This window comes from Vanellus vanellus (assembly GCF_965231255.1).
Source record: "Vanellus vanellus genome assembly, chromosome: 17".
In the NCBI taxonomy this organism is placed as follows: Eukaryota; Metazoa; Chordata; class Aves; order Charadriiformes; family Charadriidae; genus Vanellus; species Vanellus vanellus.
The window spans coordinates 6167292-6193476 of record NC_138922.1 but is presented as its reverse complement, the minus strand read 5'-3'; the positions used below and the strand labels follow the sequence as shown (position 1 = coordinate 6193476).

Genomic DNA, 26185 nt, shown 5'->3' with positions numbered 1-26185 from the left:
CTCGGTCATTCTCAACCTAGACTAGGTGCTGCCTTTACAGCTGACAATGGTTTGTGATCCAATATTTTGCAGGTTCCTTTATGTAATAGTTGTATCCTAAAGAATAAATATTTACTGCCTAACCTTTCCTCTTCAGGGATTCTCTTACAAACTCATGTTACATTTCTCCCTCAAGGTAGTCAATTAAACAAATCCCCTACATCTGAATCATCAAAATCATGCTCAACCGAATTAAAATTTTTTAGGGGACTTGACACAACTGTAAAATCCTACCAGTCGCAGTATTTCCTTCTACAGTTATCCAACACAAAGCACCACATTGGCGCTCAACAATACCTTACTTTCAGGACTTTGGAAAGTCTCTCTCAATAGTCGCATGTACCAAATACGACAGAATGCAAACAGCGTGGCTCAAAGATTTTTTAGCCCTCTGAGATATGGACAAATTAGCAGAGGATTCCTGGACACTTTGGCAGTCACCGGCCAACAACTGCCACTTTATGAATCAAAATGTCCCAACAGACAGATGCGAGACTGATGGATTTGCCAGAGGTCTTTATACAAAGTCAGTTACAGAAGCAGTTAGTAGAAAATATACATTAATAACTTCTTTAAAACAGAAAAAAAAAAAAAAAACCAAACAACTTTTCCAAAAGAGGAAGTTAAAGTAATAAAAACTCACCTCAAAGTAAATTCTCTTCAAATCTGACAGGATTAGGTACAGGCAAAAGAAACTTGCAGGAAACGCAATACTCACAGAAGTGCTCATCACTGGTATTTTAAATTTTGGAAACGTGGGAATATGAAAGAGGTTTCAAATTTGGAAATTCAAAAAGGAAACAATCAATGGATCATAGGAAGCAGAGATGAAGGAAAGAAGAATTTAAAAGTCAACCTTAAAATTCTAGTGATCATCCAATTGCAAGGCCTACAGAAGTGGATTTTTAATAATGATAAAGCATCCCATTCATTATGCCAAAGACAAAAAGCAATCACACTCACCAGAGACAAATGGGATCAGAATGTGAAGGACAAAGTTGAAAAAAACCAAACACTATGTTTGAATTAGAAACAAGAAAAAAGCCTAGTCAGAATATTTTTGTCAGAACATGACTGCAGTCAACAGGCATCAGAACTTGTAGACGTGGATTTCTCAATAGCAGAGAGGAGCAGCTGATCAGTGAATAAGACAGTAGAGAAAAGGAGACTGAATTTGTAAGGCAAGTTTCATAGTCTCCTATATGGTCAAGAATTTGGCAGAGAGTTTGGAAGCAGCATCAGGTCAAAGGAAGACAGGACTCTCTGCTGGCAATATGGGAGAAAGCATAAAAAAAACACCAAAGAGAAGAGCAGGAAGGAAAATGGAATCTGCCACGGAACTAACAGAAGCCAAGCTTGAGCTGATGCCAAAGGCGGCTGACGTTATTTCTCCTCAGAGAGCTGACCTGACTTTTGATCACATACATCTAATACAATGGTCCAGAGTTCAACGCTCACATCTGATTGTGCTAAAAAAAAAATTGTGACATCTCTGTACGGTTCAGGATTTTCAATTACGGGATGGTCAGTGCAGATCAGCAAACCACCGCTTTTTTCTTCTGCGCTTAGAAGACCACTCAATAGGTGGAGTGAGAAGACACACCAAACTTGAGTCCCAATACTCAGGAGTGGTACCCAAGCCAAATCCCTACACTTCAAGAAAAGATCCTCTGAAGCACTCTGGGCTTATTTCCAATATTTTTTAGGATGCTTCCAGGAAAATCTTACATGCTTTCGTTACAAATTTGATGGCTCCGGAAGACAACAGGTAACATCTTCAAGCAAACCTGATATCTAAGTACAGCATGCTCGCCATCAAGTATAAGAATGTGGTTGAGATCACGTATCAGCGTACTGCTAGGCTGGATCTTTATTTCCTCGAAGCCATTGGATTTTCTCCCTTCTCCTTTTATGGTGCTACAGGGCAAGATAACATCCTGAAAAATAATACAATTAACAAAGCACTGAGTGCCAAAGATTGACTCAGTGTGACACAGAATAAAGAGTATCTGCAGCAAGCAAGGAAGACCAAGCGAAAGCAAACATTCAAAGGTGATGTTTAGTTGCACAGACCGCTATTAATCCAGAGAGAACAGGGAGTTCAATGGGTCCAGAAGCAAATGTCAGGGCTGGAAATTCTATTTCCTCAAATGCATAAGGTTACAAAAAATAAGTGCTGGCTTTACCTCTCAAAGAAAGCGGAGGAGAAAAATCATGGAGTCGCAGCTCAGGTGAGCTGAGAAAGAGCAGTAGCAATGAGCACACTAACCCAACTTACAATTTCATGAAGAGGAACCTCGCATAACTTCCCAAAGACTCAGCAAAGCGAAGCAAAAAGATAATGACTTGATAAGACAATAAGTAAAATAAGGAACGTTGGCTGGAGCGCTTTGTGCAGCTGTGCGGAGAGCTTGTTCACTGACCAAGGATGACCTGAGCAGGAAACGAGACAGCTCCAGGCTCATGCTCTGATATCGTACCTCAAAGGGGAAAAAGGCCTTGGAGAAGAGGAGTTGCTCTAGTAGCATGAGCTGTAAATCTGGAAATATCTTTGGAAAAAATACCTATTCTTATTAAGGCTGGAGTAGAAACTATATTTGTTTAATTCACTTAGCAAGTTGCTCAACACTCTGATAGCTAACAAATATAGTTTGGAATTATTTCCTTTGTTATAGTAAAGTCATTGTGACAGATTATCCCTAGACTGACAGATTTTACTTGCTGTATGAATATTAATGATTTTAGTACTCCCTTCTCAATAGTTGTGTTTAACATATGTTTCCATAATTATGCATCATGCTGCACATAATGTACCGCTCTCTCTGGCAATAATTTTACTGCTCCAGATATTGTTACTCTAGAAAAGAAAAGGTTAACTGGCATGCATGCATGAATTTTGTGAGCTTCATCAGGAAAGAGATCTTTCAATTAACATATTCATTTAAGTTTGCCATAAGCAAATAGATTTGCCATAGTTAAGAACGAACTTTACATGTCAGGAAGAGAAAACGAAGGAAGAAGAGCCAGGTTGAGCCTTACTTTGTAGGAAATACACAGCAGTCTAGTCTGGTTAGGGAACACCACATCGTTCCGGTATAAGTAGGGAGCCCAGGTTCTTACTCCCCCAAAAGCAGAACAGCAGTTTTCTTTGGTGGAAACTGCCACGACACTACATTATGCAGCACTGCGGAAGCATTTGAACTATCACAAAACCTTTTCATATGTAAGGACCCTCCAAAGCAAATTTTATATACATGCTAATTTTTCCTTATTAATATAAATAACCTGTAATTATGTAAGTGCATTTGTTTAATCAAACTAACTTGTTTACAGTTTGCAGCATACCATCACTAAAATTCAGCTGTTTAGACTGTGATGACAGCAGAAATAGTAATAGCTGCCATTAAAAGGTCAGTATTTATCAGATGTCCTAGCCTAGTGCCACACGCATCTTCTCTGCGCAACACCTGGGAACCCGTCACAACACAAACCGTGACTTCAAGGATAACGCTGTAGTTAAGACTATAAGAAAACACAGGGTGGAGGACTGGAAAGATAGTCGCTATTCAGGGTCAGTAAAGGTTTTCATGCAGTCTGTGTTAACAAGACTAGACACCATTACTGTCTCACATTCCGTAAACAGTTTACGTAAAATGAATTGGTTTCAGCACAGTTTGTGAAAAGCACCGATTTTTGCATTCAGAACCCCCCACCACCCATCTTTATGAACATTTCAATTAACCTGTAAACTAAAGAATGGCACCAGAGATTGGGCTTTCCTTATTAGTAATTTTCAGGGTGATTTGGTGAGTCTCTTTGTAGGACTTTCTGTCAGGTTGTAAATCTCATTTCCCACTGGAGATCTGGCTGCACTTCTCACTTCTCCCTACATCCTTTTTTTTTTTTTTTTAAAGGCACTTTGAATCTTGGACACTGGAATGTCTGGAGCCTTCTCCTCACTCATTAAATGGTCCTAGAAAATTTGTCATACGTGATCACAGAAAAGGAAGCTCATCGGAGAAGCTATTTATGGCTGTGCGTGTCTGCTCTTTAACTTCACAAAAATACCTCAGCTCCTCATTCCTATTTATGTACTGAACTTTCACTGAAACTTGTAAGGAGGTCAAAACTAAAACAGGAATTAGGAGCCCAATTCTTGAAGATTTTGGCCTTGGTCCTGCCTGATCGTTAATTCGTGCAAGGGTCACTGACTCTCTGGTCTCTTACAGAGCAAAAGTTTTTCTGTGCTCTGTTTCTTTGCTTTTCTCATTTCTAGTTCCGTTGCATTACTGATTCCTTAGTTAAGTTTTCTTTTCAAGCGTAACACTGGGGATGACCGCTGTTTATTTCTATGCGGGAATCAAATCATCCACAAGGACTAAATTCCCCACAAGATTAAAAAGTAGAAGAAAAAGAATAAAGCAATATGTAATTATCTATCACATTTCTCTCTGCTGCTTTCAAAACAGAAAGTGGAAATCATCAATATTTCTATACTGTGTACCATTTTGACTTGGAATTAACATTCATATTTCTGAACTTACCTTGTCAAGGAAGGTGGGGCGGTCCATGGAAGACTCTTTGGAGATTGGTGGTGGGCGGCAGCCAAGGGGTTTGGTGACCATTCCATTATAGTCGGTCACTCCCATTCCACGCTTGTCCATTTCCACCTTCTTTTCCAGCAGAGCACCTTCACAGAAAGGGGAAATAAATTGAAAAAGGTGATGCAAAGACATCGGTAGTTCAGAGAAGTAGGTCTGGCTTACAGAAGCAAAAGCAAGAAAATAAATATTATCAACTACATCTGGATGAGATCAAACTCTCAGAATCACGAACGGTTCCTGTGTTGCTTTAAAGAAGAAAAAAAATTAGTTACACAAATACTTACTCATGGCCTGATCGAGATTCATATTGTTGCTCTTCAAGGCCTCTTCCGCTGGCTCTCTCTGTTAAAAATACAGATTATGTTAAGGGAAGTAATTTTGCTTATATGATTTCAAAGCAAACTGAGAAAACAGATACGTCTCCAACGCTGGATTTAATATTTACTCAGCAGCACAAATAACGTTTGCGTACGTTGTCTTCTGCTTTTGCCAATTCCCACAACAATTCAGTTATTTCAGTTTGACAAGTACCCGGTCTACAAGGTCAAATCACACCGTTCTATTCAAATTTCTTCCTTTTTAAATACAGACAAATGAAGTATCACTATGATATGCCTTTTCCTAAAACAAACAAAAAAACCCAGCTACACTCTAATTTCACCTGTTTAATAAGAAAAGGGGAACAGAGTGGAATTATTAGTGAAGTTCAAAGTAACACTTCCTGTTCTAAAACTCCGAACTTCAGAAAGTCTATAACTGTCATCACACAAAGTATATCATCGAGTAACCTCAGAACGCACTCTACTAGCTTATGGTAGATTACCAAAACTAGAGTAAAGGTCTAAATGCAGGTAACACAACTACTTCCCGGCCTGAGGAAGAGACTGAAGATCTTTTTTGCTGCTACAGTCCGGAACATGGAAAGTGAGAACTACAAGCTACAAAAGCTAAGCCACAGGTGTGGTAGCTATGAACACTACTCACAGGGAAGCCCATGTCTGTGAGCTGTTTTATCAGACGGTTCATGATCCAGGCCTCATCTTGCTTGCTAGATGTCTTCATGCCCTTAGTAAACAAATGGGAAATTCCATTAATGGTCTGGTTCCCATGTTCATACTAGTGAGATGTACATAAAACACGTGGTAAGTTTTTCTTATTAATAATACATGCTACCGAAAGATATATTAGTACATTAATTTAGAAAGAATTGAAGAGCCCTCCGAACAACATAACTACCGATTCTCTTCCCCCAGAAAGTGTACAAATTTTATCTCAGCTGAATAGGTGTTCAGTGTACTATTTAGTATTTGATTTGCCGACCACTGAATTAAAGCCACCTTTGAATTTAAGTATTTCATTTTAATCCTTGGCAGAAAAACATAATGAAATCAAAGATTCTGAAATAGTACAACACTTCCTGAAAAACATTCCCAAAACCGAGTTTCAACCTTGAAGTTAAGAATGTTACTCAGTGTATTTTCTTAAAAACAAACAAGAGCGTCTAGATAAACACCTTTAAAAGATCTCTGTGCAGCTTTTCTATCACAAAATCCTTAAGAAGTCTCTTCCTTTCAGTTCTCCAGAAAGTACCAAGGGACAAGCGTGGATTTGTTTTGGGCTGCGGACAGTACAAGAAACAACCATACTTGATCAAATCACCGGCCTAACTGTTGGCTAATGGAATAACAAACAAACTGGCTAAATGCATTCTCAATTCCTTTAAGTTACAGCCTGGCCTTGTCCTGAAACAAAGACTGTGCAATGGAAAACTTCCTAATATAATTGTCTATGATCTTGGTTGAGTGCGGCATTAATACAAATTTGCTTTGTTCTCATACCAGTACAGACCTTAAAATTATCTATTTGTTGCTCACAAATAGGAAATAGGTATTTTTTGCTGAACCACTTCATCAAAAACTACTGTTCGCTTTTCTACCATGACAGAAAGTGAACACACAACCCCTGAACACTTTTTCTGTTTCTGTTTACACATTATCATTTCTTCAGAATACATGGAAGCTTATAAAACTCAGAGAGAACAAATGCAACAACACCAACACCTCCCGAAGCACCTGACATGCTTAAAGTCAAAGATCTCCCACTTCCCCCTGTAAGCAGGTAGGCTGTACTTGAACCACTGTAGTGGCAAACTGTGTTTGTGTTCAGGTGTCAGAGGTCTAATTTAAGAGTTCAGGTGTAATGCAACAGAAAATTTGCGACACCTTATTCTAGAAATGTTATGCTATTTCCACTCTTTTCTAGAGAGCATCTTTATTTTTGTCTTACCTTTTGAAGTCCTTTCTTCGGGGCGTTCCCCCAGGAATTACAGGAGGAGCTGCTCTCTTGTGAAGCAGTGTTATTCCACATATCTCCTTCTTCATCTTCCCACTGACTAGTACTGAGATTCACTTCATCCCCACCACTGCCCCAGCCTTCTTGCATAGATTTTGAAGCTGGAGGGAAAGGAAAGAGGGAGAAGAAAAATGAAATTCAATTTCTTTTTATGCCAGTGTGCTAACATTTCAGTATTTTCAAGAGATACAGAGGTTCATCAAGTAGCTTAAATGGCACTGCATGATAAGTACTCCTTCTTTGAAGCTAGCAAAAAAGAAAAGTTCTCTAAATATTTAATAGAAGAAAAAGTCCAGCAACAGCAAGTCTTGCTTTTTCCTGAACAAGTAGGATCTGTGGTCATGGTCATTCCAGTCTCCTGGGAACAAGGAACCGAAAGTATGACCACGCACTTGTTAAGTGCTATTTTGCTTTCAATGAATCTCACCATTTTAGCTGCCACATTCTTCCAATGAAGAAACCCAAGTTTTGAGGTCACTAATGGTCAGAAACTCATTCCCATCTCAGAAGAACAGGACCTGAAAGGAGCACGTGGGCTGCAGGGAAATGCTTTACATGAAGCAATGAGGTTGTGTTACCTTGTTCCATTTTTTTTTTTTCTGTTTAAAGCTGAGATTACTTGTTTTAAGATCCCTCTCTCCTCTGTTTAGGTTTTCTGGGCCTCCTGTCTCTCTCTCAGTATAGCATTTTGCGGGAGTGAAGCTTGAAGACTACCACAGCCAAAACAGAAGCCCACTACAAGCCCCGCAGCCACCACAGCATTTAGAGATGGAGAATTTTTATAAAAAAACATTAGTTAGGAATCGTGAAGCAGTAAATAGTTCAGGATGTTCCTGAACCTGTCAACAGTTTTAATAGCTGAGGAGGATATCGACTCCCTCAGTTTAACAGAACAGGGAAGTTATGACAGTTATTCTCAAGTGTTTCTTTTCCTACCAGAACCAATCCTATCTTGACTGAGCTCAGTTGCTTCTCATCCCAATATAGGTTTCTTTTAGGCAGTGAGGGGTAAGTACTGTCTCACATTCTTCTGCAGTTTTATAGTTTCCTGCATCTCTACAATTTATACTATACTGCTTGCCGAAGTACACAAAAATACTCTAAGGAACACCTTTAAGTTTACTGGATCAAGGCACTCTATTCATATTTTTGTATGATTTTTGTACCTGGAATATCAATGTCGGGAGTCAGCTAATGGAGTTTTAAGAATGAAATTATCAAGATTTAAGTACACAGAAAACCAGATGAAGCGGTGTTTAAAAATACTGGCAGAAGCAAACACACTTTGGCTTTTTCACCCCAACCTCTTACGACAGTGACATCCACGCACGTACCTGGTTTGCACAGTGCTGGGGCAGCAGCTGGAGCATTTGTTCTTCCGTATGTCCCTGCCGACTCGGCAGGATTATCTCCCCACCCTGTACCACTGCTGGGGGGTTTCCCCCATGCTGAAGTGCCATTATCAACTGCAGCAGAAGGGGACGACGGCTCTCCCCAAGAAGCTTCGGTCTTTGTGTGGACAGTAGGCATTTCTCCCCAGCCTGCTAAAGCAAAGGCAAGGAGAGAGAACAGTGGTGAGAGGAAAGGGTTTTTCTATCAATAATTTCAAAGACGGTCATTGTAATAAAGTCTTTGGAAAGAGCACGCATGAACCAGTAAGCAGACACAGTGACTTTAATTAAGGATATAAAAAAATTCCTTTGATTTGGTCTCAAAAGTCTTTTTCTTAATTGAATACTAATGCCACGTTGTCGAGACAGAAAGAGTATTTTTCAACATAGCCAGGAGCAGTCTGGCTGCCCCGTGAGCACCGGACCTGGTCCCAGGGGAGCAGCTGCTCCCAGTGCCGCTCTCAGAGCGGACCCAACCACGCTCGGGGAGCACACGCAGCAGTGGGAGTGCTCAGAAGACCATGACCCAAATCTGAGCTGGGCATTGCCTCACTGAAACACTTTAAGCTATTTCAATTCCTTTTAACTATTTACGAATTATCCAATCTCTTTTCCGATGCCCCATGAGTAAGATATTTGTTTGTTACCACTTTCCATATAGATTATACAGGTTGCTGTATGCCTTCCTTAAAGCTTTTATTACAGCTCATGGTTGGCTGTGTTCCCTACATACCCCTTGGTCACCGTGTCTCTACATTATAACAAACACGACTTTTAAAGAGAACTAGACAAGGCTGCAATTAGAATCTATACCCCAAACATAAGGAATGGCAGGCAGCACTCACTGTTTTCCTACAGAGCATTATTTTAACTCACTGAAAAACATAAGCTACTATAAAGAAACTGTCTTAGTCTGCCTTGGATATAATGCGCTTAAATCCATATGACACCGATTTTAGCACTGAAGTCAAACGCACCAGGAACAGCCATATAGCTTCTAAGGCCTACAGAGCAACACTGACCAACACAGCAAAAGCGTTGGTTGAATTTAAAATGACCATACCCTCTTTATAAAAAAAAAAAAATTCTGAAGAGACACGTTTGGATCACAGATGGAGTTTTAAGTACTTTTAAAAAAAGTATACAAAAGAGCTCGACAGGTAACAGGCAAGAAAACAGTTTTTACACATAGCTCATATTAACCTGTTTTTCTACAATTATCACAAGAAGCATTACGTTACACGGCAACCAAGATCTCAAAAAGTATTGCAGAATTCAGTGTGCTTAAAACGTTCACTGTTAATTAGGCTGCTAATTCAAGAACTTGCCCTCTTTTCACTGGAGATTAATATTATTAAGTATGGGTACGTTATTCTGATCAACTCTTGCCTTACCAAACCTTGCCAAATCTTCTAGCAGCTCACTACATGGGAACAGATCCGGTGAGAAACAAACTTGGATTTGCTACTACCCAAGAAGTGCATCATTACTGTATTTCACAGATTTCGAAATTTAAGGACTAGATGCCCACTTTGCTGCAGCACTATTCCTTTTCTGCTCCCTAGTGCCATCCGTAAAAATACCCTGGAAAGGTTTCAAAGAGCAGAAACATAACATTTTCTGCACAAATTGACACCTAGAGTAGGTAGAAAATGGCAAGGAAGAAGAAAACGGCCACCGAAGAACTTTATCCAAGAGTACCTTGAAATTAAACTAACTAGGCAATGCTGTAACACTGAGCAACAAGTCTAGCAGAGTTCTTGCTGGACGACTTTGCAGAACTTACTGATTTCAACAGAATTTCTGTTATTCGAGCCTGCAGGCAACATATGCCACCAACAGTAACTCAAACACTGGCTAGCAGTGAAAAAAATTCCTTTCAAATCCATGGGCTCGTATCTGTCCACCACTCCAGTGTTACTGTATTACATGTTTATTTTAGGCTCTATTTCTTAAAGCAACTGCAATTCTCTCAGATACCAATAAAACTGTATATGACATAAAACATACCCAAACTAAGCCTACATGTTGAGGAACACGTAGCTTAATAAGGCTCCTTCACTACCAGCAAGATTCATTGTGTTTTAAAACATACACCTGCAAAAAACCCAAATTTCTGTTTCATTAAATTGATTTCCATTTGAAACAACAATCCTATGTTCTAAGCTCAGTCAACGGATCTTAAATTTCTGGCTATTTTAAAGTGTGGACAGAAGACAAACTCACATATGTAAAGAAATGAACCTCTACTTAACACCTCAACTTCATTAGTGTTGCAGCTAAAATGCTTATTCACTCTTTCTGCTTGTAACTTTAAGCCAACTTTATTTTAGGAATGCTTTACTTGAATTTCTGCCTCGCTACTCAGGAGGCAACCTTGTAAGACAACTGCGTGTATTTAATCATACTGGCATCTGAAAAAGATTAACTGCAGGCAAATGAAACAGAAAACAAACCATCTCTAAAGCACCAACTAGAACACAAACAGAGTGGAGAATAGCGATATTTCCCTGGGTCCATGCAACCTATACTGAAAAATTTAAATAATTCAATTTATGAAATCAATCTTAAAACACAATTCATACACTGAAAAGGCAAAGCGTGCTAGGTTGTAGGGTAAAAAACTCAAAAGAACTGGTCCTTCTGTTGCTCTTTACTATAAATTCAACATTGATTCAAGACCACAGATGTGTCCAAAGTTATTTTAAGTGCTTTAAATGCGCTGAGCAGCAAATAATACGGGATTACAAATAATGAGGGAGAGCCAGCCTTTACTAAAAGATAATACTTGCATGCATGTAAAACCAAACAAAATGTATCAACTAAAAGTTTTCAAAACTACCTTAACAGACCACATGAAGCGCAGGAAATCAGTAAATAAAACCTGAAGGCTGCTGGAAAAATAACTAGTGCGCTGCAAAAATTAACCTCTCTGTAAATTCCAGAGTACTTCTCAACGAGGAACCTGTTTTCCCCTCTGCTCTCTTAATGTTATTCTCTCTGTGCTACTGTTTTAGAACTCCATATGACTCTATTTTAGAAACTTAAAAAGGTGCATAAAGCTACATTTTTGAATGAAGGATGCAAAATTCTACAGGTGAAAGAAGCAGTTTACTTTGTATTCTCCAAAGGACTTTTTTTTAAGCAAGGTTTTTCCTCAATTTTAAAAACAACCCAGTATGCTTCATATTTGAAACAGACGCAGGTGGACTATTAGTTCAAAGAGTTTGTCGTCCCAACAGCTTGCCTCTGGCAGCGCGATGCTTCCCAGTACTGGCATTTACCATGCGGTAAAGGCAGCTCACAAAGGGCGTTACAGTGGGTTGAAGGAAAGAAAGAAGCTGCATTTAAAGTACCTTTACGCAGCTGTTTGGAAGGAAAACACCTTCACATTGGTCACAAAATCTGAACCTGCCTGAAATTTTAAGACATTCTGCTCAGAGAGAACTTACTGTTTTCTTTATGAAAATAATACGCGTATCGGCTTTCCTGAGAAAAAGCTCCATGCCTTAAAAAACACCCAGATCTGCACGGATGTTGTTTTGCAAGAGAATACGCTCTGTTAAAGGGTTCTTTGGCAAGAAAGTGAGGTTTTAATACTGAAGTTTTTAAACACTGTTAGAATTGCAAGAAACAAAAAGATCAGAGTGAGTAATAAACATGGACACATTGGCAGAGCTTTGTTTTATAGAAATAAAAACATAATTAACATTGGGCCTCAGCCAACAGGAAATCCTCAAGGGAAAGTGAAATGTTAACTAAGCTGTGGCAGGATGCAGTTGTTTTCCCTCAAAATAACCCTATAGCCATTTGGATGGCAGAAATTGTTTTCCTTGAAGTTGTTTGGTCCATGATAAATACCAGAGCATCTGAGTACAATGCAGGCAAACCAAAATATTAGGGCCTTATGTCGAGAAAAAAGGAAGAAATTAGGTAGAAAAGAGATCGTTTACTAAAGAGTCACTAGTTAGTCTGCTGATAATAGAAAAGAAATAAGGTACAGGGGGGGTGTGGAAAAGAGAGGGTTACATGTATCTGTATTTAGGAGTCGCTTGTAACCCTTAGCCTTTCCTGTCTTTATTTCCTGAAAGGTATTGCAGTTCATGCGGTAGAGCTCCGTGCCTGCTTTTATCGCTCAGCATTAGGGAAGCTCTTATTTGGCTTTCAGCAATGAGATCAACCTCGTGTGAAAATAGAGCGCGGGTTTCCCAGTACCACCCGGCTGACCCCCGCGCTGGGCTGCTAGAGGGCTGAGCACCCACAACAGGATTCTAGGTTTTTACATCTGCATCCTAAAGGAGCTCAAAACTGATCTGGTTTCAAATCCGTTCTGATGAAAGTTCAACGTGAGGAAAACGCATCACTCGCATTCTCTGTTTCACATAAATTCCATGCTATGAACGATACAGAAGTTGCCACTGAGACAATGGCACTGGATTATAAAAGGAACAGAGATATTTAGAGCTTTCAGAATTTAGACCTGGTTCAGATTTTTTAAAACTTAAGCTCCTTACTCTCTAGGAACCACAAAGGCCTGCATTTTGAAGTCTCCATAGGGAAGGGAAGTCTACATTTTCTTGTGCTGTTTCTTTTCTCAGCCGGAGGACGGGCGGTAGGGACCCTGCCAGCCTGTACCTACCCGAGGGGAACAGGAGAGCGCCGAGCCCACTCCCCAGCATTTGGAGGAAGGACCTAGTGCTGCTTGGGGTCCAGAAATCTCTCTTTTAATCGTCCCTGTTTGCAAAAACCTTTTCTCACTTCTTATTCCCCTTGTATCAAAGTTGCAAGAGTGAAGAGTGCTAGTAAGAATTACGCACAAGTAATTTAGATCAAAACTGAATCTGAATCAAAACCACTAGCTTTCTACTTGTCTTTCTAAGTAACTCACCGATGGTGTGGGAGCAAGCTCCTATCACCAGAAAGGGCTACATTTATCACATTATTTATCTCCCTTGCCTCTCCACCCCCAAAAGAAAAAGAAACTCCTTACAGCATTATGCATTTTCACCAAGCGTGTACCAACATCTGCTTCCCATCAATAGCTTTTAAGTTCTGTATTCAAAGAATTTTGAAAACTTCTGGGGATGGGTGACAACTTGAATAACAAGACTGTAACTTGGCCTCCACTTCTAAACTAATATAGAATAAACTTAAAACCCACAAGGGACTGCTGCTCCTTTGTCAACTGTTAACTAGTGCTCTACAGCAAAATTAAAATCTACTTCTTCACTTTCAGGATGCGCGACTGTGCCATCTTACAGCTACGCAGACCTCCCTGCTAATACAGGAACAGAATGCAGGGCTCCTTATTCATCATATTCCCCGAGTAAGTGGGAATGACAAATACGATTGGCAAAGCATGTCATGCCCGATGCAGGAGACAAAATGCCAGCGGTAACTACTTAGTTCGAGTCTTGTAAAATTTTAGATGAGCACTTAACCTGTGCCCTATGGAACCACCTTTAATTACACACTCATATTTTGCACAGTAGTACTGTACGTGGAAAACTGTTGTTGGAAAAAATTTGGTTGTGGATTACAGAAGTCTCCTGGCTACAGGATTCTTGTCTCTCTTACTTTAGAGGTTGGAGACGCCTAGCCAATGGGACACGGAATTGGAGGAGGAAAAAATAAGGTTCAACAGCACGACAAGAAACGGCAAGCCCATGTCTGTGCCGCAGGAACGCCGCTCATTACTCGCTTCTCATCTGCTAGCTGTCCCGGATGGGACATGATTCGTTGACGTTGTAAGTCTGTGTACATTTCCACTATGACCAAGAGGAGATAGATGGCTCTACAGCCGCTCTGTGCTGTCTGCAATGGTAAAAACAGCTCTCCTGCACTTGGAATGGGGAAACTAATTGGGCCATTTTAAATTACGCTAGCACAAGACCAGCCCCTCTCAGGCACAGTCAAAAGTAACACAAAGACCCGGGGGACCGCTCCTACCTTCCATTTGCAGATTGGACAATAATCCTTCAAAGTATTTCCATGTATGGCCTTTGTATCTGTATCTATGTACACAATTGTGAGCTCATGGAAGCAAAACTACACAACAAAAGGCCCAACTTAGGGCCCTCGATAACTCGATCTAAATTTTAATATCAGAACGGTATTTTAAATCATCTTCACTATTACTCAATTTATCCTTTCTTTCATGCTGTCTTAAGTATAATCTGAGAGATGTTTTTGCTTTAGTATCTTAAAGACTTTCTAATGAGCATTTTTGCAAGATGCACAATACTGTCATTTTAACCCGCTCATGTGGTAGCTTGAGCGCGTGGTTAAATTAAGAAGCAGTTCCCTGATTGCACAAACATATTACTTCAAAGAATCCCTTCCTTTCTACCCTCTGTTCTCCAGAGGAATCACTGTAGATTGACAGCAGTTTTTAAATTCCATTTTCAAAAACTTGAAGCACTCAGAACAGTAAGTTTTCCTCTGCAAGGTGTTAGATTTTTTGAACAGCATCAACAATATACTGCTGTATATGAGCAGTTTTTTGTGCAATCACCCACAAAAATCACCCAAAAATCAGCTTAATAAAAAAAAATTTAAAAACCAAAACAAAAACCAAAAACCACAAACCCCAAAACCAAAACACCCCACCACCCCAAACCCCACTTTCATCATATCTTCACTACAATTCAGAAATGTGAATGGTCAGTTTCATGGGTAAAGTTTTAAAGATGAATGAAGTCAGTTCAGGGTAAACAAATTACAGATCACATATGTTGAACTGACCAAGTACAAACTTATTTAAAGATTTCCCCTTCTGGAGCACGCATTGATTTATTAAAATAGATACTCTCAACTGTTAAAATATTTAACCAGAGTAGGGAACACGAGAGTGTTTTTACCCAGACATTACAGTAAGTATGAATTATTTCACGACATCAAAGAGAAAAATCATGGAAATAAGAGAAGTAGAACAAATCCCACTTGGAGAAAAACATGGTTAAAAAGTCAATATTTAGCCATGACCAAGACGAAACAAAAACTTGGACAGAAAAATCAGATGAAGAATTTCAAAGAGCATTGAAAGATTAGATTTATTTTGAGAAGTCTGTGGTCATGATATAGAGCAGGGCTGCTGGGAACTTTTATTTAAATACCTCCCCCCTAAGCGTTTTTCTCATTTTCCCCCCACTTTTATTCCTTGCTGCTTGTCTACAACAGTACTTCGTCTTTGATTAGAAAAATTCCTAGATGCCTAAAACCTTGTCTTTGGAACACAGCTGACGTTAAAATAACTTTTCCCAGCCACCCTGAATATTAACATCTTTAACCAATCCAGCTTTATGAGAAGCACATAAAAGTCCAGGATACTACCCGTGCTTGAGACCTAAGTATGGAAGAGAACCATTTCTTCATAAAAGACACCAAACAGAAGACAGAGAAACAGCAACAGCCTAGATTCATGCAACCCTTAAAAAACATCTGTTGCCAAGAGATATGGTTTGCAGAAAAGAAACAGATGCGTACTGTCTAAACAGGAACAAAGACTGAGCAATGGTAACAGAAGACGAGAAAAAAAGGTTAGCAAAAAGACCCCAAACTCTCCCATGGTTGAATCAGAAGAAGGTGCTAAGTAACTGTGGAAGAGCTGACAAAATAAATACCAATCACCGATGTAAGGACCCAGCGCGTTAACGACCAGGGAGCGTTTCAAGCCTTTCTCGCAGGCACTCGGACTACGGAAGCTTGTGTGTCAGGTTCCATAGGTTCTGTCCTCAAGACAAGAAGCTAACATCGCTTCCAAGTAAATGAATAAACTTATTCTATGACATAAATATGGGGGTTTTATCTTTAATGTGTAACCACACACTGATAAAACCAGGCAGCGTTCAGTAATCGGTACTGGTATAAAACGTCTTATAAAACTATGTTCATACCTGGACCAAGCAGCGGGGACCGGTTCGGCTGGGCACTTGACTGGTGCGATGGCTGAGGTTCAACCATGCTTGTGTTGATAATGGTGCTAGTGGTGGTGGTGTTGGTTGTGGTACTGCTCTGAATGATAGGATTATTTCTATCCCACATGTTTACAGTCTTGTTGTTGTTGTAATTTGGGTCGCCCCAAGCTGAGGTACCATCATCGATTTCCATCTTGCGACGAATGGACGGTGGAGACGGCTCTTCCCAGCCAGTTGCCTCACAGTTCTCTTTTTGTTTGGCTGGCACTGGCCCACCAACCCACCCTGACCCCGTCTGTTTTACAGAAGCAGCTCCTCCCCAGTTACTCACATTGTTGTCCTGGGGTTTATTAGCCCAATTTTGTTGGGGGCCCGGCTTCAAAGACTCCCCCCAACTTGTACCTGTATTAGCCTTGCTGTTTGTGCCATTTCCCCAACCACTGGTCCCAGACCTTGTGGAATCATTCCAGCCAGACCCTGATCTATTGTCAGAATCCCATCCAGATCCATTCTTCTTCCCATCACCCAAGTGTCCAGGAACAGACGACGAATCTGTCCAATCTCCACCTCCTGAAGTCCAGCTTGGATTTGATTTCTGTCCATCTCCCCAGTTTTGAGATTTGGGTTTCTGAGGTTCACCCCAGGTAGGTGATTTGTCCTCCTGATTTGCGGTCCCACTCCAAGCGTGGCCGCTTTTGGCAGCAGCAGCATTATTAACAGTAGTAGAGCTTGCTGACTCTCCCCATCCCGCTGGGCCATTTGGTGCTTTGTTGCTATTGTCTCCCCAACCTGTATTTGTTGGAACAGCTGCCGGTGGAGAGTTGACCCACCCAGATACTGAAGAGGTATTTGTACTGTTCATGATGGACCCATCGTTCTTCCCCCCTGAGTTTGAAGATTGAGTAGCTGCACAACCCCAGGCCTCTGTTCCATTGTCATTCTTTCGTTCAGACCTTGGGGACTCTTCAAATTCCCAGGCAGTGTTTTGCTTTACAGGGGTCTGTCCCCACCCCGTATTGGACAGGACCCTGGGGTCAAGGTCATTTCTTGGCAACTGAACTTGCCCTTGGTCTATCATCCCTTTGTCTCTCCTCCTGCCCTCTCCAGCCCCCTCCCTCCCAGTACTGCCTTCATTTTGACTGCCACCGCTGTCGTTGCTTCCTTCGCTAGCTGTGGTGCCAGACGCTGCAGCTTTGGCCCAAGAGTTTATTTGTTCATTGCCCTGCTGCATGGCAGGATTCGGACTGGTAACACTAGAGCTGTCCCACCCTGTTGATCCTTTCCCATTGATGTCACTATTGGAATGCTGGTTTGGGGGCTTGCCCCATTCACCGTTCACACCGTTACTGGCGTTACGGTTGGGGTGGCCCCAAGCTCCAGAATGCATACTACCGACGCCGCCGTTGCCACCGCCCCTGCCCCACGCTAGTACCCCAGGACCAGAAGGAGGCCCCGAATCCCACGCACTCGCTCCGTTTCCTTCCTTTTGCACAGCACTGCTGGATCCATTTTGTTTAGCACTTAATGCTGAGTTCACAGTGTCTCCATTCCCCTGACTGAACCCAGAATTGCTGTTTCCTGTGGCAGGATTACCTGGGGACATCCCCCACACTGAACTGCCCATTCCTTCACCACTGCCCCCGCTGACTTGAGAAACCGATGTTCCGTTAGCACCAGGAAGGCCTTGCAGGTGGGGCGGGATGATGGCCCCCATACCAACAGCCATCCCCCAGTTCGGCAGTCCGTTTGTCTGCATTGCATTGATAGGGTTTGGTGAAGAGTTCATGGGGTTAGTGTTATTTGGTCCATCAGTGTTAAGGTTCTGAGGTTGTACGCTGAAAGACACATTCTGAGAAGTGGACGTTTGTGGTTCTGTGCTCTCTTGCGGCAGCAAGTTTCCCCAAGCACCCAAGGTGCCTGTTGGGTTCCCATTCTGGTTGCCCATGTTCTGACCTATGGCACTGACTGGACTGCAAATACTGGAAGGGTTGCCTGCTCCCACAGTTCCTTCATGTCCAAGTACAGGCCAGGCAGCCGGATTGGCATTAGGGTTAAGGTTAAGATTAATGCCAGCATTCGAGTTGGAAGCACCCCAGCAGTTCTGACTTCTACCATCTCCCATCATGTTGTCCATCTTTCCATCCCCGCCACTGGCAGAGCAGTGGGCTAGGCCAGAGCTGGGGCCCCCAGCCACCCCCCACACTCTGGCTGAGTTGCCGTTACCGTTTGCTCCACCAGCTCCAAGGGCACTCTGGTTAGAAGTGCTTTGGACGAGTGCTCCGTTGGCGCCATTATTGCCATTAGTTTTCTTTGTATGTCCAGTGAAGTTGCCTTGGGCACTCCCTGTAGCCATGCTACTGTTCTCTGAGCCACAGTTGGAGGCAGAGTCAGTGTCTGTAGTACATTCTGAGGCAGACTCAGTCTCGGCTCCGGTAATGGAAGGCCACGCTTCCTTGTCAGTCCTGTCTATTATCACTTTATCCCAGCTGCAGTTGCCTTCACTCCTGAAAGCGGGCTGCTGTCCCCAGTGGGAATTCTCATAATGGTCTCCCAATCCACTGTGGCTGAGATCTGAAAGGATCCAACAAGGTTAAGAATGAGTCCTCTGTTCAAGCACTGCAAAAGCCCTCCATTAAGTACTATTTTACATTGCTAGCAACAACACTGCGTTCTGCTAAAATTTAGACTACATTCTCTAATATAATACAGTAATTTTCCTCGCAACAATAAAGCGTGATGCTCATATTTAGTAGTTGGGGGTTTTTTTCTTAATCTGGCAAAACTCTGAATTAAAATAATGGAACAATTCCGTTTTAGAACAGAGCAACTAAAGTGTTTTGTATCCCTCAGTACACTCGTAGAAATAATAAGCAGGCAATAAATAAGGATAGCAATTACACTAATCTATGTGAAAAATCTAAAAAGCAAACTTGGAAAAAACACAGAAGAATATCCAGCAGACTCTTACCATTTATCCATTTCTTTTGACTCAATTCTCATTCTTCAGAGAAACACAAAGAAGGAGCATCCAATAAAGAATGCAAAATGCCTGCCTGCCATTAGATATTACATACATACCCACATCACACTCAACACACTAAATTTATACCGCATTTAGGTTTTCAACCCTTCCTGTAAATAAAGGAACAAATTCGGACAGTCACCTTCACTACTCAGCGTCAATTATACATTTGAACACCACTACTGTAACTTACATTTTAGCAGAGAACTTGGGCATTTCTAAATAAGACAGTTTTGTCAAGAACTTATCTCCTAAAGAATTTACACGCAGTTTAAACATTCTTTTGCACTTGCACATATAGTCCAATTCCCCCCCAAACCAATGTCATGATGTACAGGTACTCAGAAGACATTCTTTTTGGAGCACCTCCCACATCCTCAAACATAGACCTTAATCCAAAAATTTAAACTAAAGCTCTTGAGCATCTAATTGCTTGCTAGGGTACAAAGTAAAACTGGAAGTCACAACACTTCTCATGCTGAGAACTCAAGCTTAGCTAAAGTTTTTGCATTTACTTTCTATCCTGATTGCTCTCTACAAGATTTCTAGTACAGATTACTCCTTTTAGTTCCTTTTGATGGGAATTTTATAGCAAGTAATTCAGTCTGATCCCAAGGATATGTAATAGAGAGCATCTGCAGAACAGTTCCTCGTAACTGCTTTTCAAAATAAAGGAGAAAACTGCATATATATGTTAGACATTTTGGGTATCAATTATTTTTACTTGCTGTAAATCTACAGAAGCATGACTTATTCAAATCATAAAAAATAAGAAGAATATTTTGTGGGGAAGATGGATGCAACAAACCTCCCAAATAAGCTGTTAACAGTGGGTGCCCAATATGCATTAATTTAAATCACAAATACTTTGGTGTGATTAGTTCCCCTAACTGCCTCCAATTAGAGGTGTTCTAATACTGCAAAAAAGAATTGTTCCGAGAATAGAAAAAAAAGCTCACTCTTTGACAAAGTCTTATTCGCACATTTCACCTGTAGCTTTTCAAGAGAGATTGCCTCATTAAGATTTATCAAGATGAAAAACAAACACACTAAACCAGGACAGACTGTGTATTTCCTCTTTTATTTATTTATTTTTTTTTTAAAAATTAAACCAACTGAAGCAAGAGTGTGAATGCCAGAGAAAGGAAGGGGAAAACAGTCTTAGCTCATCACCTGTCTTCTCATGGTGCCAGGAAAAGCCTAGCGTTTCACAGAAAGAGCGCAATAATTGACGTGCGTATGCCAAATCCAAATGACAATTTGAAAAGTGCCACTTGGATTTACCTGGATTCTCTCCCCTACAGGCAGTGGCTAGAAAGGAAGAAAGTATCATGTTATTCCCGGATAAAGCTGACTGGTGACATTACAGAGCTACGGAAGAAGGTTGAAATTTTACCTGATAATCTAGGTTTGCTACACAGGTGTTAAACCGAGAGCAGAATCCCAGATAAGACATGGAGGGGAAACGAGGCCTGTGAAACGACTTTAAAAGGGTCAACAGGGTCAGAAAAATGAGCCAAGCAGCGTTCTTAGCAGAGCAGGAATGAACAAAGAGAAAAAGCAGCAGCAGTCCAGGCCAGAAGATAAGAAGTTGAGGCAACCAAAGAATCAGATAAGAGGAGGTCGCGAAATTTTTTTTCAACACTGTGGGTGGTGAGATTCGGCACTACATTTCAGACATGACAGAAAGATTTAAAAGTGGCTTGATATACATTGTTCCAATAAAAAGGTCTTGTCAAAGCCAAAACCTAAGCTACATATGCAAGTGCCGGGGAGAACGACGGTGCTGCCCAAGGCAAGCGAGAGTGTGCAGGGCAGGTTTGTGCAGAAGGATCACGAGCACAGCGCAAGACTCTCAATACTCACAAAAACCACACTAGGGCCTGACAAGATGAGATGAAAAGCAGCTGCTTGTTTAATCGTTTCTTTTTCTTTCTCCTCTCCCCCAAAGATGGTGGTTAAAGCAACGCTCAAGTTTGAGAGAACTCGGGAGACAGAAAATAAAAGGGAAGGGGTGGCAATGGAAGAGGAAGATGACAAAACAGATTCCCGAGAGTAGGGAGCAAAATGGTTCATTAAATAAGATACGAGGGTTTTGAAGACCAGGCAGAGAAACAAGAAGAAAAAAAAAAAAATTATGAGGGGGAACTATAGAAACCAAGAGATGATCATGTAAACAGCAAAAAATGGCCAAACGCCTCAGCTGGGACAAGCACATCCACTCCGGCCAGTTGCACACCAAGTATGTTTGCCTTGGAAGCAGCACACATGCAGCTCAAACCCCTTTGCCTTTCAAGGGTTTGCAACTCCACGATTACTCACTTCTGTGTACCATCAGCATAGCTTCTTTTACTGAGATTCAGACTAAAACCTTTACAACAAGCACTGACTAATCCACAAGCGGTTATTTTGATAAGGATTACAATAATTTTTTAGGTGGCAAAATAAGCAAGCGCCCCCTCGAGCAGCAGTGTACCTGTCAACAGGACAGATAACAAAGAGAATGAAAAAAAAATGTATAATATAAACAGAAAGCTGCAAAAACTGTGACCTTGCTGCTGGACAAACATAACAGAGTTTGAGTACAGAACTGACCCTGAAGAGAGGATTCTTTACATTCTTGTCTCTAGAAGCAAATAACCAAAATACATTTTTCCATTTTCTCTAGAGAAAAAGGAGTTTATTCCTATAAATTCTATAACTAGCAACACAATCATAATTTATGCCTAAGGACTTTAAACATTTGGGAAAAATAATGACAGTAAAATATTTTATAGGATTAAATCTGGAGAATTTTTTGTTAGTTTGAGGGTTTTGTGGAACACATAGATTTCCTCCAACTTTCTAGGAAACCGACTCTTCATATAAATTGTGAATATTTTCTTCTATTTTCAAACCTGTTAAAACTGAAATGGGAAACCCATTAAAAAATTCTTAAGAACCAGTTCCTCTTTATTTATGCGAAGATCAGAAATAAAAGCACTGCAGTCCATCAGAAGCACTTCTATCCTTCCCTTGTGAACTGACCAAAGGTTTTGAACAAAGCATCAGGAACAGGAACCACAGGTATGTCATGCTACCAAATCCCAGTGTGGGTACACTGCAAAGTGAAAGTGATTTTTAAATCAATACTTTGTGTTTGAAAAATCTTATTTATGCATCTTCTATAAAATATGAGTCCTTTAATTAACAATATTTCTTCAGCAATCAGGAAGGGCAAATTAATCTAATACCAAGAATAACAGCTCAAATTTGTTTTAAACATAACTTCTGTCAAATTGCAATCACATGATACCTGGAAAATGCAGAGCCTTCACCGGTGTTACCAAAAAGCACGAGGGTTTGGTTTTGACTTTAAATAATATCCTTAATGGGACGGAAGGAGATTGCTGGTGTTATTATTACTTTACCTAACATACTTTACCATACTTTACCATACTTATTAAAAATAGAAAACCTTGTTGGCTGTATTTGATAATGAATATGAATCATTAGTTGCAAGATCAGTTTCATGTTTACAGAGATTACAAATCTAAAGTACAAGTAGAGTGAAATGGGAGCTGTTGTATGCATTTCTTCAAAAAGCAAAATACTTTGCCTGTAGAAGCAGTTTATCCAGAATTTCAATCCTCCTCTGAAAATGTTATTTACAATAATATTTTACATTTTCATTCAGTTGCATCAAAAGTAACTGTATCTTCACAACTTCCATTGCAGCAATTACCTCAAATGCTGCGCAGTAAAATTATGCATCCTGAATTATAATATAATGTTCAGCTGATTTAGGAACTGAAATACAGAGAGGGTGGGAAATGGCAAAGCCTGGGATAAACTTTTAAGGAGAACCACATTATTAATAAGTTTTGCTCATCCAATTTTCAATCAGATCTAACAGTGACTCCCTCTCTTGTTACTAGCTTTAGTTTTGAATTCATGTCAGAGTAACAACAACCAGATTCATCGGCTCGCCCTGTCCTGCCCAAAGGACAGATTAGACGTATTTCTTTGCTTTGACATGCAGAAGAGAAAAATCCCAAAGGCCAGTGACAGTACTACTGGGGATTTTACTTGTCACACAAAAGGTTAGTGATTTTGAGTAGGAAGCTGAGAAAAAAATGGCATATTACTTTCTCCCCCCAAAAGGAAGTCTTCAATTCAACGTGAGCAGATCTTTAAAAGACTATACGTGAATTTTTCAAAATCTGAATTAAATAGTAATTACCAGAAACATTTTAAGTGCTAGATCAAACGTACGCTAATTTCATAAAAAGAAAAGGTGACACAAGCATCTATTCTGAAGAACGAAACATAATAAAGTAGGAAATCTGGGAATTGTGGTGCTGATATTTCAGGTTTCCTGCTACATCCAGCTCTATGCATACGCTGTCTGAGGCTGAGGACAAATTTGAAAATTGTCATCTATTTGAAGCTAACTTACAAGTCTCACAGATGTTAGGAAGCTGAAATCACGAACAGCGTACATAATGTGGAACGACAGAAAAGAGATAGAAGCATTGAATAAAGCAGCTTTATTTATTTTAAAACTAAACCACAGTTAAGTACACAAGCGGGAAAGCCTGTTACTCTGTTTTAATTTTTTGCACTACAACATTAAAATGTAGTTCCTTTCCTCTGATGCTGAAAGCTTTTAAATGCATTAGGAAAACAAGCAAAAACAAACAACGTTTTTCATTATTAGTAGACTCCACTAAAAGCCGCCTCTCCAAAACAAAAGCAGCAGCAGAAAACACCGAATAATTGCATTTTTCTGCTCCGTGCAACATATCTTTAGCAAAGCAGCTCACTGCGAAGACGCCATTTTATCAAACCTGAAATGCTGCCAAAAGCTCAGGACGCTGTGCTGCTGCTCTCCCTCAAATGTTATGTAATAAATTGATTTAACAGACGCAGATGCTATTTTCTCAGGGTTAGGGTTACTTTCTCTCTCCTTTTTTTTTTTTTTTGGCTCTAAAAAGGGCTGACGGGTAATAAAATACCTGAAGAAAGGAGCCGCCCAACCATCCTAGGAGACGCTACATTGTGTGCGGAGCTGTTTCTACTCCTGCATCTACGTTCTCCAGGGCTCTCGGCTTCAATATGTCGGCTGTGTACAGTGTGAGCCTCATCCTGTAGAGCTGCCAAGAAAATCTCTCTGTGCAAGCGTGCGCCCAGACGACCTGCGAGCTCGGCCGGGCCCCGGTGGCACTGCCGATGGAAATGCCCTCCTCCCCCTTCCCCGCGCTCTGCAACTCTAGGTGAAGGTAGCGACGGAGTGGGATTTTTAAGCTTTGATTACCTAATTGCAGCTGACACTAAACCGGATCTTCCTTCCTCTTTAAATTCTTTCAACTGTCACAAAACATTTTCACTTCAGGACCCAGCTACAATTAGCACCCTGGCTGCTTTTGAAAGTCAGCCAAGAGCAGACGCGGGCGATGCCGACCGCCTGCCCGGCCAGCAGCTCCTGCCCGCTCCTGCCTGCAGCTCCTGCCCCCGCCTCAGCTCCTGCCTGCCCCTGCCTCAGCTCCTGCCTGCCCCTGCCTCAGCTCCTGCCCCCTCCTGCCTGCCCCTGCCTCAGCTCCTGCCCCCTCCTGCCTGCCCCTGCCTCAGCTCCTGCCCCCTCCTGCCTGCCCCTGCCTCAGCTCCTGCCCCCTCCTGCCTGCCCCAGCCACAGCTCCTGCCTGCCCCAGCCACAGCTCCTGCCCCTCCTGCCTGCCCCTGCCTCAGCTCCTGCCCCCACCTCAGCTCCTGCCCCCTCCTGCCTGCCCCAGCCACAGCTCCTGCCCCCTCCTGCCTGCCCCTGCCTCAGCTCCTGCCCCCTCCTGCCTGCCCCAGCCACAGCTCCTGCCCCCTCCTGCCTGCCCCTGCCTCAGCTCCTGCCTCCTCCTGCCTGCCCCAGCCACAGCTCCTGCCCCCTCCTGCCTGCCCCTGCCTCAGCTCCTGCCCCCTCCTGCCTGCCCCTGCCTCAGCTCCTGCCCCCTCCTGCCTGCCCCTGCCTCAGCTCCTGCCCCCTCCTGCCCGTCCCAGCCACAGCTCCTGCCTCCTCCCGCCCCGGCTTCTGCCTCCCCCAGCCCCTGCCTGCCCCTGCCCCAGCGGCAGCTCCCGCCAGCGGGCGAGCAGCAGCCCGAGTCCCAGCCGCGTATTGGCGCGCCGCCAAGCCCCGTAATGACTTCCCTGCCTCTATCTCAAAAAGATCTAAGTGCCAAGCACGAGAGCGTATTAATCAAAGGCGCTGCTGTTTATAAACGCAGAGAACAACTGCCCTGGAGAGCCCAGCGCGGTGCATGGCGCGTCCTGCCGCCCGCAGAAGGGGACCCACCATCTTTGAACACCCGCCGGCACGGGTTCTATTTAAGACATATCAACACACAGAATGTGAACGGAACGGGGCGGGGGGGGGGGGGGGGGGGGGGAAACTTAATGTGTTCAGGACCTAAATATCATCACAAATTCCGAGAACACCCCTAGTGAACTTTTATCAATGCATGTATACAAATCTCAAAGGATAATTTACACAAAAACTTCCAGTATGTCTAACGCACGCCTCTACAATTATTTCCCCTCCTCACCTCCTTGCTCTTCCTCCTCCTCCTCCTATCTGCCCCAAATACATTTTAATTACACAGTAAATGGAGCACGTTTTAAATTTGCTGTTTCAATCCTTGTCAGGTGTTCATCTGAGCAGTTTCACCCCTCTGCACCGCATCGCACACAACTGATGTCTCTTTAAAGGTTTGGCTGCGGTCTCCGAATTGCTGCCACTTCACTACCAAAGCACAATCCCTGCTGCTATTCTTGGCTCAAGAACTGTTCCACTAAAGTACTCCTGAAAATAGTTGGTTTCCTTCTGAAGACATTTAT

At 41.9% G+C, this 26185-nt stretch overlaps 1 protein-coding gene across 1 annotated transcript in view; it reads right to left on the bottom strand.

The window, feature by feature from the left end:
• The window catches only part of TNRC6C (trinucleotide repeat containing adaptor 6C), a 106974-nt gene that overhangs the window by 21996 nt on the left and 58793 nt on the right, over nt 1-26185 (bottom strand). Inside the window, exons 5-10 of the mRNA XM_082491997.1 lie at nt 16282-18873; nt 8330-8539; nt 6930-7096; nt 5628-5708; nt 4928-4985; nt 4584-4729 (exon numbers count right to left, since the gene is read on the bottom strand). Of these exons, the coding sequence (XP_082348123.1) occupies nt 4584-4729; nt 4928-4985; nt 5628-5708; nt 6930-7096; nt 8330-8539; nt 16282-18873 (3254 nt within the window). The remainder of the gene's footprint in view (nt 1-4583; nt 4730-4927; nt 4986-5627; nt 5709-6929; nt 7097-8329; nt 8540-16281; nt 18874-26185) is intronic.